The following is a 14,468-nucleotide window of genomic DNA, read 5'->3' as shown; positions in this document are numbered from 1 at the left end:
CAACGACTAGACACCCGTTTATTGCGTTGCTATAATGATGTCGGACCCAGTCCGACAAAGGACCTGTGAGGAATAATTGCAATGTCGGACCCAGTCCGACAATGGACCGCAAAGGGTTAAGAGGGTGTAGTAACACAGTCTGTTCCAACACTGCTTTTATACAGACAGAGTCAGCTAAAAAAACTGAAGCTTGGGAGGAAATTCACCTTTCAGCAGGACAATGATCCCAAGCACAAGGCCAAAGCAACATTGGACTGCCAAGAAGAGTGGGCCAAAATCACTCCGACACTGTGTGCAAAGCTGGTACATACTTACCCCAAAAGACTTAAAGCTGTTATTGCAGCGAAAGGTGGCTCTACCAAATATTAATATGTGGGGGTTGAATACTTATGCAAGCAAGATATTTCAGTTTTTTATTTTTCTTAAAAATATTTCCCAACATAAAACCAATGTCACCTTACAATAATTGATTTTGAGTTTCAGTGTTTTAAAATAAAATATCAAACAGAATGAAATTTCAGTGTACCATTTGTAATTCTAATATGAGAGAATTGGCCAGGGGTCTGAATACTTTTGCAAGGCACTGTGTGTGTGTGTGTGTGTGTGTGTGTATATATATTTCTTGAGGAAAATGCAGCAAAAACAAAGCAAACGAGACAAGCTACGGTAATGTAAAATGTAAAAGTTAATCATTAAACAGTTTTAGAAACTGATGCATTTTTTAATTCTGTGGTCTTTAGTTGCTTTTGTGCAGTTAATTTGCAAGTGAACTGTGCCATTAGGGCCTCAAGCACTATATTCTGTAATTCTGAATACTGACTTTACATACTGTTTTAATTCTGGAAACTTTTTTTTTTTTAATCTTTTGCTTAATTGCATTACCATTTACGTTTTACGCATTTCTGTGCATGGTTAACATTTTCATTTCATTTTGCTGTTGGGTCACTAATGGGGAATTTTACATACTGCTACAATACATACTGGGTTTAAATGTATGTACTGTATCACAGGCCACGTGTCCACGGTCGTCTCTTTGGCAAGTGATTTTCTGAATCTTATCGTTCTGAATGTAAATACTACTTCTGTGAAAATATAGTACTGTACCAACAAAACCAACTACAGTACATCTAAATAGAGGCCTACTTATTTTAAAACACAGTCCTTTCAGCTATGTATTTTTGGCATTGTTTGTATCTTTTTTTTGTTTTCCCTGAAAAGACGGACTAGGGTTGGAATGGGCCAAAATGAAATAATCAGATATGCGTTATGCTCGTTTAACCTTCAGTGAAGTCAAACTTTGATAGGGTTGGATATGTGAGTGCTGACTGTATTGCTAAGCCAAATATGAGGCTTATTGCTGCCACCTACAGGACTGGAGTGTACCTTAATCAAGGCTGTTGTATTCCAGAGCAGTGTTTTTAAACAAGCAAGTATTTTACAGTTATTTTGCTGCAGTGTAATAGATTCCCACGAATTTGCATGTCTGCGTCCCATGAACACAAGATCAAATATTTTTCCGTCTAATGAATTTTGTGTTAACGTGACCTCTGTTAGGTATTGTATTCTTTTATATCAATGATTGATTAACATCTGATTTTTTTCTCCAGTTTATTATTGGAAGGGCCTGGTAATTAAGATCCGGTAGTGGGGCTGCTGTATTTATAAATGAGAAACACTTTGACTTTATTATATAAATAAATATAAGAATGTAGACGTGCATAAGTACATGTCTATTTTCTTTATTTTTCATATGATATAATTGGTATTTTTAGGAAAATGTAGCCGCACTCTGAGGCCACCAAAAACAATTTGGGAACCACTGTTCTTGGCAATGCCTGCATAAAAAAGTGAAAAAAATAACACTTTGTTCACTGATATGCATTTTAATCTTTTGGAAGGTACCACAATGGAGAAGTTTTAATTATTGATGTATCCCAGTCTGTGGAGCACGACCATCCGCATGCATTGGAGTTTCTTCGGAAGGACTGTGCTAACATTAATGGTGGGTGGCCATGTATTTATTTGGTAGATAGTCCAATTTTTTAACTCCTATAAATTGGATTTCTTATTCATACAACAGCAATTCATTTAACCTTAACGGAGCTGTGTACTAAAAAGATCTAACAATACTTGTGAGTGTGGTTGCTTAATTTGATTTGTTGTGTGTTTTTTTTTTTTTTACTATGAGTATACACTTTGAGAAAAAACATTGGAAGGCAATATTCCAACTTATCATCATGAACCTGATTTAATACAAATACAGATTTATATATTTCACCATCTGTCTTGGACAGAATTATTTCACCTAATCCACTGCCACATGACTGTTTTTAGAAATATATGCACAGCCTTTTATGGTAATTATATATTACTACAGAAGGGCAATGTACATTCTAGCATACTTAAAACAAATGGTGGGTTTGTAAAAATCTTCTTGTAATGTGTCATTAAAACCACCAGGTGGTGATAGAAAACAACACATTTATGTGCAGTGAAAACAAGTAGAGTAATTGTTCACACTGTCTACAGTTCTGGAGTATACATTGGCATTTATATTTTCTATCATAACATCCCTTGTTTCTGACATTGTGTTCTTGTATTGTACCCTTCCTTCACAGCCTTCTTCTGGAAGCATGAAGTTCCAGTGATGACAGTACGGGAGCTCTTTGAGTTTGTAACAGATCCTTCAATCACAAGTGAAAACATCGATGAATATTTGGAAAAGGTGTGATTTTTAAATAAACAATATTATGTTTACAATACATAATATTGGGAAAAGGACATTGCAGGATTTTATATATATATATAATGAAAAGTATATAACCAATGTTTTACCTCACAACAAAAGTGGTGTTGTGAGTTGTATTATGCCTATTATAACAGTCTTCCTTTGTTGTATTCTCTGGTGATATAGGCAATGGAGGAAGCTGCTGATAGAACAGCGGAGGAAAGATCCAATCGGGATAAAGTAGATGACGAGGTAAGTTGGATGCTACATTAACTTTAATTAGGCCAATAGAAAGCATTGTGAAATTTCTGTCTTTAGTTAGTATTGGTTTGTAGTTTGTTTAAACTGACAGTATACTGTATTGTATTATATATATCTATGTATATAGATATATATATATATATATATGTATGTGTGTGTGTATATATATATATATATATATATATATATATATATATATGTATGTGTATATATATATATATGTATGTATGTATGTGTGTGTATATATATATATATGTATGTGTGTGTGTGTGTGTGTGTATATATATATATATATATATATATATATATATATATATATATATATATATATATATATGTTAATAGATGTATATACCTCTGTCAATAGCTGGCTAAGCAAATGGTTTCAGTATTACTGAACACATATCCTTGGGAGATATTGCAAGATAACTGAAACAATTGTTTTCCAGTTAAATTCTGGTTTCAACTTCCCATCACCTTTGAGACATTTAGATAATAATAATTCTAAAGATAGTCCTTTTATATAATCCTTGCTTCGGCCAAGTACCACTGTATCTGTTTTGCACTGCTTCACTGTCTTCCTTTGTTTTGTTCCAGTTATTTTCAAAGCCTGACAAATTGACCAGGTGAACATTCCAAGAATGTTCTTTCCTCTTTTGAAATAGGAGAATACTTTCCAAACAATGTTGGAATGATCTGCTGGTGACCCATGTTAGGCTGAACCTAAGTTTAATTCCCTGCAGAGATTATTATTATTATTATTATTATTATTATTATTATTATTATTATTATTATTATTATTATTATTTCCTCACTCCCCCTTTTTACCTATTTACTATACACCAGGTGTTTAAGAATGCCTACATTCCAAGAACGCTGACTGAAGTAACTAACTACGAGAGGGATGTTGATATCATGATGAAAATGAAAGAAGAGGATACAGTCTTGAATGTACAGCATGATAATGTGAGTCACAACCCACTTCTTACTCCCTCTGCATGTAGAACATTTAAGGTTGGGTCGTGCGAGACTTATACAGGCTTATTTTGAGTAACAATGTGTTGATGACTCCTTGACCATATTGGAAGTCAGGGGTAGAGTGAAGGATTAATACCAGGATCTCCATCAGTGTGGTGTAGGGTCACTGAGTTAAAGAAAAACATCTCACTTCACTTATCAGGTGTATAAATACAGGTGGCAGTGTCTTGTCCATCAAACTGTTCTTCGTCAAATGTGCTTGCGAGTTAGAACTTGCTGTAAATCATTTCCACCCAGCAAGAGGTCAGAGTGGCACTCTCTGCTTGTGTCTTGCAGGGCCCTGGAAAAGGCAGGGTAATTGATAAACAGATAACTCTATAAAAAATATATTTTCTAGAGTTACCTGAGAGATACAGAAATTAGAAACCCCATGAGGTTGTCGGTAAAGCTCACATGGACAGCCAAGACAGCACTGCTTAGTTGTGACAAGTCAGACAGGTGTTTTCATTGTTCTGGAATGTGACTAATATATATATACAGGGTTTTTATGGCAGGAAACACATTGTTTATTTGATCTGGCCTTTCAGGTTGATTCATGAAGTGACAAACAAGTATAACTCATATAAACTGCTAGTAACATGCTCTCTTTTTTGTGGTTATCAGATCCTGTATCAGACAGTGACAGGACTAAGGAGGGATTTGTCTGGAGTACAAAAGGTAATGTGATACATCAAACTGACTCATGGTTTTCTAATGGGGGAGGGGGAGAGCTGAAAGGTAATACATGACTGCCTTTCTAGTAACAGGGGATTTTAACTTCTGAAAGCATTCACACCATCTGTTGGCAATATATTTCACAGGTACTAATTGTGTGTGTGTGTGTGTGTCTATATATATTTATTTTATATATATATATATATATATATAGAATGTATATATAGATTTTTTTTTTTAACTTATAAATCAACAGGCTTCACATCTACATATAGTCAATAAAACATTTGCAAATGGATAATAAGGGCTTATTTTTGTTGTTGTGAAAAAGCCTTTCTTATCACTTATTAAGCATACCTGTAGAAACTGTTTGAGTTTGTCAACCTGCCATCGTCACACCTACTAGTGCTAATATCTCCTACACCATTTAAAATGGCAACTTCAAATTTTCCGTGCTATGTAAACACTGCAGGCAAAATCAGGGGTGTGGAATTTTTTCCACACCCCTGAAAATGACTTTCTTTTATTTAACAGTGAATGCAGTTAATCAATTGGTGATTAATAACCATTTTTGCTTCATGAAACTTTAGATAAAAAGTGGCAATATTATCACTGGCACTAGGTTTACACAGCTCTTTTTCATTGTTTTTTTTTCTTTATCCTGGCTTTTTTACTGAACCCAAAGTTCAAACGTGATCTGTTATTATACAGCACACAGCTGCCTTAGTTTCAGGAATAATAGCAAGTTATGATGATGTATCACTAAATAATAAACCATGCAGCCTTATAAAGACACATGGGAATACGAGCCATTTGCATTACTGGCAGTCTGTAGTTTTTATAGGGCAAGGTTTAAAATGCTTTGCTGTGTCAATTAGAGCCCTCCCGAGTTATATCTATGGTGATACCAGTTTGGCATAGAAACATACTATCAGATAAAAAGCCAGAATATCGTGCCCTATAAAACGGAACGCCAAATATTTTTTTCATTAGGCTTCTGAATAATAGATAGGCCATCAATTAAATTAAAATGACACATTCTTTTCTGTATATTGATGTCGGTAAATGGGACCTGTCTTTCCACAACAGGTTAAACCCTATGCTAGCTTTTTCTACACCTTTACCTAAAAAAAGAGAAAGTGGGATAAAATGCACTGATGACACATGTTTGCATAATTGCTGTAAATTAAAATGATCATAATGTCTATGGTAAATACGTTATTTTGCAGACACGGCACAAAGTTACTGTAATTACTCACAGTGTTTTTTGAAAGTTAGTAAAATGACAGTACGTAAATATGTAACTTAATAAAATGGAAAACCCTGAAATATGGATTCTTTTTCGCTATGTTCTCTGTCGGTTGGCAGGTTTTATTTTTGATTTTATTTATTTTATTTTGTTTACAGTGTGAAATGGATAAATCTGAAGTGAGCATTACACAATATTATATAACTGTGTGCATGTGCCAGACTTCTGCAAACTTGCGGGACACTCCAGAAATCTACTGTGTTTTTTCTAGCAACAGAATGAACATAGTGAAACAAAAATAAATACAAAAGTATTTGTCCAGCGGTCATAGTATAATGTTAACTTGTTGTCTCTCAGACAAATCTTGTTGACCCGGGCACCGGGCGATATGAATTCCACACCCCTGAAAATAGAACGGCACCCCTGAAAAAAGATGGTTTAAACATTTTGCTGGTTTTGCTATGTGGCATTGTATTAGCCAACAGGGTTGCAAGTTGTAATTTAACAGTTTTAATATTACTCACCTTTTGACCACAATAACAGTTTGGTTCCGTTGTTGCCATATATAGTACATACATTCTCAGAAATATTTAACCATTGATAGTCAATGCTCAATGCTTTGGTTATTATCTGGGGAATAATCAGTAAGAAAGAATACAGAGTATACAATGTGCATTAGAGAAGGTGTTCTAATATTTGATACCCTATTAAATATATAGGATTGGAAATGGCACAGCTTATTAAATGGTATGATGGCCTGGGACAGGTCTGATGATTGAGGCACAGGAACCTGGTTGGTCTTTCACCCTCCCACTGATTTACCAGTTCCCTCACCATCTGGTATGTCTGCTGCATTGATTGTGCTAGGTGCCTGCTCTTCTGGAAAGCAGAGCAAATGGAGATGAGAACTCCGGCTCAGCGGGTGAAGAGAGCTCGGAGTCTGGGTCTGATGAGGAAGAGGAAGAGGAGGAGGAGGGGATGCATCCCAAAGACATAGAACAGCAGTCTGATTTAGACAAGAAGGTAGGTTTATCTGCAGTCATACATCCTGGGACAAAGTTGTTTTGGGGGCTGGGGGAACTATATAGATACCCTTTTCAAGATATTAACTTTTTGTTTCAGCATTAATACCCTGTTTACACTAGCCATTTTTAAGCAGGCGTTGAGGCAGCTTAGGTTTTTTTTTTTTGTAGTGTAAACGCAGCCTTCCTTGCTCCAGCCGTCCTAAAAGTGGCCTGCTTCAGAGGGTGGCTCTGCGGTGGCTTTGGTCTTTTCTGCTCTACTGTGAAAGCATCAGTACCTGAGATGGCTCACATGTGCCACGTGCACTCGTGAGCAGCGCCCACAAAACAGGCACAAACAACAGCAACAGGAAGTTGGGATTGTTACTCGGACAATAGAACCAAAAAATATCTTTGAGAGAATGTCGAGAGAGGCGGAGGCAGATGATTCCAAAATACAAACACACTTTTTATATCTGTGCTGTAATATGAAAAGACAATTAAATGTGTAATTTATGTGGGATAAATGTGAAACAAGCCTAGTTGCCAAAAATAATGCCGTGATGTTCTTGTTATTTTACAGGTAATCCATATAAATGGAATAAAATATTCACATGTAGTTTAAAAATACGTTATATAGAACAGTAATGTTTTTATAATTTAAATAAATAAAAATACACCTTGTTTATTTACACGTAATTGATGCTGCATTGCACCAGCACCAACTGCAGTGGACAAAGCTTTATTTAACAGTCAGTGTTCAGCAGGTTATCAGTCACATTTTACTACTACTAAAATATTAATAATAATACTACTAATAATATGAACTTACGCTTGTCAAGTGATCCCAGAGATTGGTTATGCCTCCATGATACGAGTCGCTTGCACAGTTTTGCATTCATTTTTTTTTTTTGGTTGTCTGGGCATTTAACAAAAAAATCCCGAACAGCAGAGGGGTTTCGAGACATTTCTTTAAAAACAGCTTACACTATACAACGCTTTGTCAAGATGGCGAATGAAGAAATTAAAGGCTTGGCTCTGGATAACACAAGCTAGAGCAGGGAGGGGCGGACGGTGCTCAGTTTTCAAAATTAAAATGATTTGTGTTATCGTATATTTTTTGTGTTTCAAACATATTCTACTGTAGCACTTCTCTTACACTGTCTTGTACACTAGATTTTACTGAAGCACTACAACCACTAGAGGTACTAGCCCACTGCTTTGGATACTATACCCTGCTCCAGTAGTTTGTAATGTATAATTATCTAATTTATGACTTCCTTCTGCCGTCTCCAGCTTTCGTTTCCTCCATAAATTCTGATCCGATGCTCCGATCTATTTATTATCCTATAGAGACCCTTTGTGTTGGGTTCAGTTAAGGTCCACCGGCCCGAGGCTCACTCCCCCCCTCCTTTGTGTAGGATGTTTCGGGAGTTGCTCCAGTCAATAGTTCACATGCTGCACTGCATACTGCGTGTTCAAGAATGAATTCAAAAGATTAGTTCAGATATGTACTCAAAAATAGTTACTAATTCCAGGCAATTGTGCCTACACGTATGCACACATTGTCAAACAGTTTCTGTTGATGGGAAGAAAAAAAAAAATCACAGTGCGTGAACCCGTCTGTCGAACCTTCATAGGTTTAAAACAATCTTCGAATCCCTGGCTAGCGAATGAACCTTCAAACCTTTGGACACAGCCCTAATATGTACAGTATATTTTTCAGGTCCAAAAGCACTTCACTTTTAAACAAAGGACTGCCACTAGAAGGAAACCATTTGATTTATAAAAGGCTTTATTTTTTTAAATTGTATCATCGATAGTACCGTGATGCGTTGTTAGTAATATGGTGAATAAATTTGAGTTCTGGGGGGAGAACGTAGTACACATTTGAAAGTTGAAGATGTTTCTTCTTACCTATTAAACAAATGAGTTTCACTTTTGAATAGAAAAAATAAATATTTTAAATAAGTATTCATTGTTTACATTTACAGTTGAGAATTTTATAATTTACAATTGTCAGACTGTGTAAATATAAACAATAACACCAGTTTGTGTAAATATAATAAACAATAACACCAGTCTCCTTTAAATGTCCACATACCATTGAAGAAGAGACTTTGAAAGTGGACATTTAAAGAAAGAGGTGTTTTTTACATATCTGAGGATTCTGCAAAGCAGACGGTACCGATACAAGTTTTCGATGATGCGCTCCATTTTTTATGTCAGAATTAAATCTTAATTAGCATGGAACAACCACCTTGAAGTAGAAACACCCAAGTGACCCAAGTGAGGCTTCCTCATGGGGTGTGGGAATGTCTTCATGAAAGGTTGGGTCAATATGACATCATCAGGCACTCGCTGCAGTTCAGCAGCTATGCACGTGCATACAGGTCCGGAGCCAGCTTTGGTCTGGCACAAGTGCAAACAGGTTCCTCAAATAATAAGAATCTTGAATCTGATCTACAGTACTCCAAGACAGCTCAGGCCCAAGTGTAAACATACTATAAGTAACTTCACAGAACTCTTGAATAACTAGTTGCTTTCAGTGTCTTGTCTTGAAAAGTAAATAAAATTGATATTGATATATTTGTATATTAGTTACATTTACAGATCTACTGTTTTGAGTACAGTCACCTGTCCTTCACTACTAGACAAGTTTCAGTCTCTTTTATAAACTTTTATACAGATCTGCAGTGTTGGACCCTTTTCTAGTTTACCTGTTTTCTTGGGTCTTTGGAAGATGAACACCAGTGTTGAAGGTGTACAAAACACTGCTTTTAAACATTTACTTGCCCTTAATTAGCAGTTGTTGGCCTATTTAATCAATGGATCCTACCACAATTCTAAGTTTAATAGTAGCACATGGTTGCCCTTCCTATATTGAAGGTAGTAGGACCTAACCCTACGAGTGTAAGGATCAGGTGGGGTTGTATTGCTGGAAATAAAGGAAAAGTGTCTTCTGAGTCACAGTGAAAGTAGACAGTCTGGGGGAAAAAGTCCACAGCAAAACAATAAGAGGTTTATGAGTGATAAATTAATCCATGGTTATTACACATTTAATCTGTTCTGGCAAACAAGTCCTGATTCTTAACCTTCTGTTGGTTACTGTAATTTTAATGAAATGTGGCTTGCTTGGCATCCTTCTTTAGCGAAACTTTCAGAGAGCGTTAAATATTTCTTGGGGGGGCCAACATGTGCTGAATTAAAACGAAAGAGAGTGTCCGGGGGCTTATTGAGGGTAGGCTAATGGATTTTAAAACCTTACCACAACTTTATTAGATACAAAAATCTAAGGCCTTGGTTTGTTTTGCTCTTCATTTTCAGGAACGGAAAAAGGTGGCAAAAGAAGCACAGAGGGAGAAAAGGAAAAACAAGATACCAAAACACATCAAGAAACGAAGAGAGAAGGTGGTGAAAATGAAAAAGGGCAAATAAGACGTTGGGACTCTGAGACAAACTATTTACTAGCAGTGAAGCTACATGAGCAGAGGGGGTAGCTTGTAATGTATTTGCAGTTACACTCTGCTGGGTGGCTGCATTTTTTTTATCTTGAGGCTAGACTTTTTTTCTCCTTCATACAATTTCAAATGTTTATTTAACATTAAGAGGCTTGTTACCACAAAAGCTAATGTATACAAAAACACCAAGAATATAAGCAGCATCCAGGCTTAAAAAATATATATATATATTATTAATTAGGGCTGTCAAGTGATTTAAAAAAATTAATCATGATTTTATCTTGAGAATCATGTTGGAATATATTTGGCCAGATTACAGTATTTTCACTGTTCAGATTTGTTTTATCAATGTTATTAGTGTAGAATTAATACAGCAAACATGATTCGTTGGTACTCTGTTTTGTACTGCGCAGCTAATGCTTCTGTGGCTTTACCTGGAAGTTACGTACTGTGACGTGGCTGATAGCTCTTGGGACGAGGGGGAGAGATCATTACACGGGGTACTTTGAACAAGTTTCATTGAGGGCTGTATTCTAATGCTGTAACTAAAAGCAACAAACCTGTCCCAAGGAAATAAACAATATTGAAAGGAGAAATCTCGTTTGGACATTGTTTGTAGACTTCACAAACCCGGGCAGCTCCTCTGAACTTTATCGACCTACATTATCATCATCATCATCATCATCAAAAAAAACACCCAGCGCAAAAACCCTGTTTTCCTATTTCTGGATTCTCTTTATAGTTTAATATTTATTTACAATCCAGCATTTGTTGTTAAATTGTTTGAACCAACTGCTAAATCATAATGGAGTCAGTTTATTACTCACCTTACTGCATTTACAATTATCAGTTTCCTTTACTCATAAACTGATGTTTTTCATTGCTGTTTAAATAATAATAATAATTTTAAATTCTTTTATTAATAACTTGAAATTGCCTAAATAAAACAAAACATTTCACTGAGTAACGGTTATAAATAATAATTAAAAATAAATGTGGTTATTGAAATAAAACAAAGCTACTGGGTCTGCAGTCGGCAGCTATCGAATAGCACTGGTTAGAATATAGTACTTAACTTGGTTCATAGGTTTGCAGCTGTCCTGAATTTCTAAAAGAGTACTGTGTAGAAACGGAGGGTTTCATTTGTAGTGGTCTGTAGCAGAAAAACTACTAGAGTGTATTGTTGTTGGTTTTTTTTTTTTTTTTTTTTTTTTTTTAATAATTTAGTCGTTGCCAATTAGTTTTTTTTGTAATTAAGTTTTTATTGAAAATTTATATACAAAGTGAACAGAAAGACCCTGGAAAAATTCCCCTCACCCCACCCCGCCCCCTCCCACCCCCTCGTTACATGGGTTGACGACAAATAAATGAGCAATGCATACTGATTACAACAATAGTAACTTCTTAATTGCAGTTGCCGAGTCTCTCCACATCAGCAGAGTGGAAGCTTTAGCTCCGTTGACTCTGGCTGAGGACATCTCCAAAAAAATAATGTCTAAAAACACCTGTAGCCAGTGCCGCAAGGAGAGTTGATGAGGAGGGAGCCAGCGCTGCACAATCATTTTTTTTGCAGCAGTCATACTTGCCAGCCACAGTCTATGTTCATTCTCAGAGAGAGGAAATTTAGAAACATCACCCAGGAGAAGAAAGGCAGGGTCCAGTGGGAAGCACCTCCCCATAATGGCAGAAATGGAATCTACTACCTGCCCCCAAAAAAGCTGAACATCTGGGCAATCCCACAGTAATGCATCAGAGTGCCTGGTACTCCTAGGTTGCACAAAGTACAACAAGGATGAGGGGCTAGCCCCATAAAATGCCTTTTACGAGGGGTCAAATAAGTTCTGTGGCATAATTTAAAGTGAATAAATTGGTGATTTGGATTCTTAGACGCTCCAAAGACACTACCCCACACCGCATCCCAGTCTACAGTCCCTCCCCATTGCGCTATATCCTTCTCCCATAGTTTTGAACAAGAGAGGGGGGCAGGGGAGTGTGTGGTGAGATGCTTATATATATGGGAGACTAAGCCCTTAGGTGCTGCCCCCAGGACCCAATCCACTACTGGGTGACGGATTAAGTTGGAGCCCCAGGGAACCCCATATGTTTTTAAAGCAGATCTCAGTCTAAAATAAAAAAACAAAGAGGTGCTAGGGATACTATAGCGAGAAACTAGGTCCTGGAACTCTAGGATAGACTCCTGACCGGCTACATCGTTCAACACGTTTATACCCCTCCGGGCCCAGGAGTCCAAGGAAAGGGGTTTACCACCAGATAAAATATTAACATTGTTCCAAATGGGCGAGTGTCTGTGCCACTTAATATTAAGACCCAAAGTTCTTTCCACTGCCCGGAAAGTTTGCACAGTGTAAGCGATTATGGGGCCATAGTGCAGGGAACACCTTTTGTAAGTAAGGCTAGAGAACAGTATATCTTGTATTCTAATTGGGGATAATATTTCCTGTTCTATTTCCTTCCAAGATGCCTGCATAGTTGGGTTCATCCAGTGGTTTAGTGTACGTAGTAAGAAAGACCAGTGATAAAATTTAAAATTTGGACAGGCCCAACCGCCTTGTGCTTTACTGCGTTGTAATAATTACCATAGTTTACCATTCCAGACGAATTTTCTCAACAAGGAATCAAGTTTTGACCAGTAGCCCACTGGTGGAGGCAATGGGAGCATTGAACTAATAAAATTAATACGGGGGAGAATATTCATTTTAATCGAGGCAATACGGGCAGGAACTGAAGCTGGTAGAAGCTGTTCAAATCCCCCTCAATTTTTTTTAGCACTTTTGTGTAATTATTTTTAGCAATTGTTGATATGGAGGGATGTATCTAAATGCCCAAATAAGTTACTTGATGTGAGACTGGAATGATGGGGGGGATATTAACTCTGCCTGCCTCCGCGTTGAGTAGCATTAACACTGATTTTGACCAGTTAATTTTGTCACCAGCTATTGAGCCGAAATTTTCAAAAATCTGAAGTATATTTGGAAGAGAGTGCTCTAAATCAGACACATATAAAAGTGTGTCATCGGCGTATAGTGAAATTGAGTGGCAGGACGATCCAATTTTCACCGGTGAAACTAAGGAGCTTTGGCGGATAAATTGGGCTAAGGGCTCTAGTGACAAGTCAAAAAGCAGAGGGGAGAGAGGGCACCCTTGTCTGGATCCACGAAAGATACTAAATAAGTCTGAAAGGCTTCCACCCGTGGAAACTCTTGCGGAAGGGTTAGAGTACAGAACTTGTATCATTCTAATAAGATTTGGACCGAAAGCAAATTTCTTTAAAACGCACCATAAATACTGCCATTCCAAACGGTCAAAAGCTTTTTCAGCATCGAGAAATAAAAGCCCACTCGGTGAATTCAGTTTTTCAGCTTCAGCAATAACATGTAATAAGCGACGGATATTGTCGGATGCTAATCGACCCTTAATAAAGCCGGTTTGGTCAGGATTAATCAAACCATTGATAACTTTCTCCAAACGGCGAGCAATAACCCGAGCGTACATTTTCATGTCAGCATTGATTAAGGAAATAGGCCTGTAACTTGCGCATTCCTGGGGATTCTTGCCGGGTTTAGGGAGCAATGTGATTAGGGCAGTATTACAGTCTCTGTGAAAATGACCCTTTGCGATTGCAGAATTTATGGTGGATAACCAGATTGGGCCCAGAGTATCCCACAAAGCTAGATACAGCTCAGCCGGCAAACCATCAATCCCAGGGGAGCTGCCTTTTTTAGTGGTTTTTACAGCTTGATGTAATTCATCTATGGAGATTGGACAGTCTAGCTGCTCTGCCTCCTCTGAAGAGATGTTAGGCATATTCAAATCCTCTAGGAAGGCTTGGCAGTGGTCAGGGGAGAGCTGTTTGTCAGAGGAGTATAACTTTGCAAAAAAAGATTTAAATGTTTTGTTAATATCTTTTGGGTTTGAAGTAGGGCCCTTCACCGGGCAGTTAATCGATTGAATGTTGCATCTGCCTTCTTGACGCTTAAGAGTTAGGGCAAGGAGGCGGCTCGGCCGACTTCCCTCAGAGTAATACTTATGTTTGGTGATATGCATAAGAAACTCGA

The 14,468-nt window shown here is 37.2% G+C and overlaps 1 protein-coding gene across 1 annotated transcript in view; it reads left to right on the top strand.

Annotated features, from left to right (window-relative positions):
- The window catches only part of riok1 (RIO kinase 1 (yeast)), a 30,226-nt gene extending 19,238 nt beyond the window's left edge, over positions 1-10,988 (top strand). Inside the window, exons 11-17 of the mRNA XM_033998415.3 lie at positions 1,899-2,002; positions 2,619-2,725; positions 2,915-2,980; positions 3,836-3,955; positions 4,631-4,684; positions 6,798-6,953; positions 10,259-10,988. Coding sequence (XP_033854306.3) covers positions 1,899-2,002; positions 2,619-2,725; positions 2,915-2,980; positions 3,836-3,955; positions 4,631-4,684; positions 6,798-6,953; positions 10,259-10,369 — 718 coding nt within the window. The 3' untranslated portion in view covers positions 10,370-10,988. The remainder of the gene's footprint in view (positions 1-1,898; positions 2,003-2,618; positions 2,726-2,914; positions 2,981-3,835; positions 3,956-4,630; positions 4,685-6,797; positions 6,954-10,258) is intronic.
- Positions 10,989-14,468: the final 3,480 nt, after the last annotated feature.

This window comes from Acipenser ruthenus, chromosome 4 (genome assembly GCF_902713425.1).
Source record: "Acipenser ruthenus chromosome 4, fAciRut3.2 maternal haplotype, whole genome shotgun sequence".
Taxonomy (NCBI): Eukaryota; Metazoa; Chordata; class Actinopteri; order Acipenseriformes; family Acipenseridae; genus Acipenser; species Acipenser ruthenus.
Note: the sequence above shows the minus strand (reverse complement) of the source record. Positions and strands in the feature narration are given on the sequence as shown.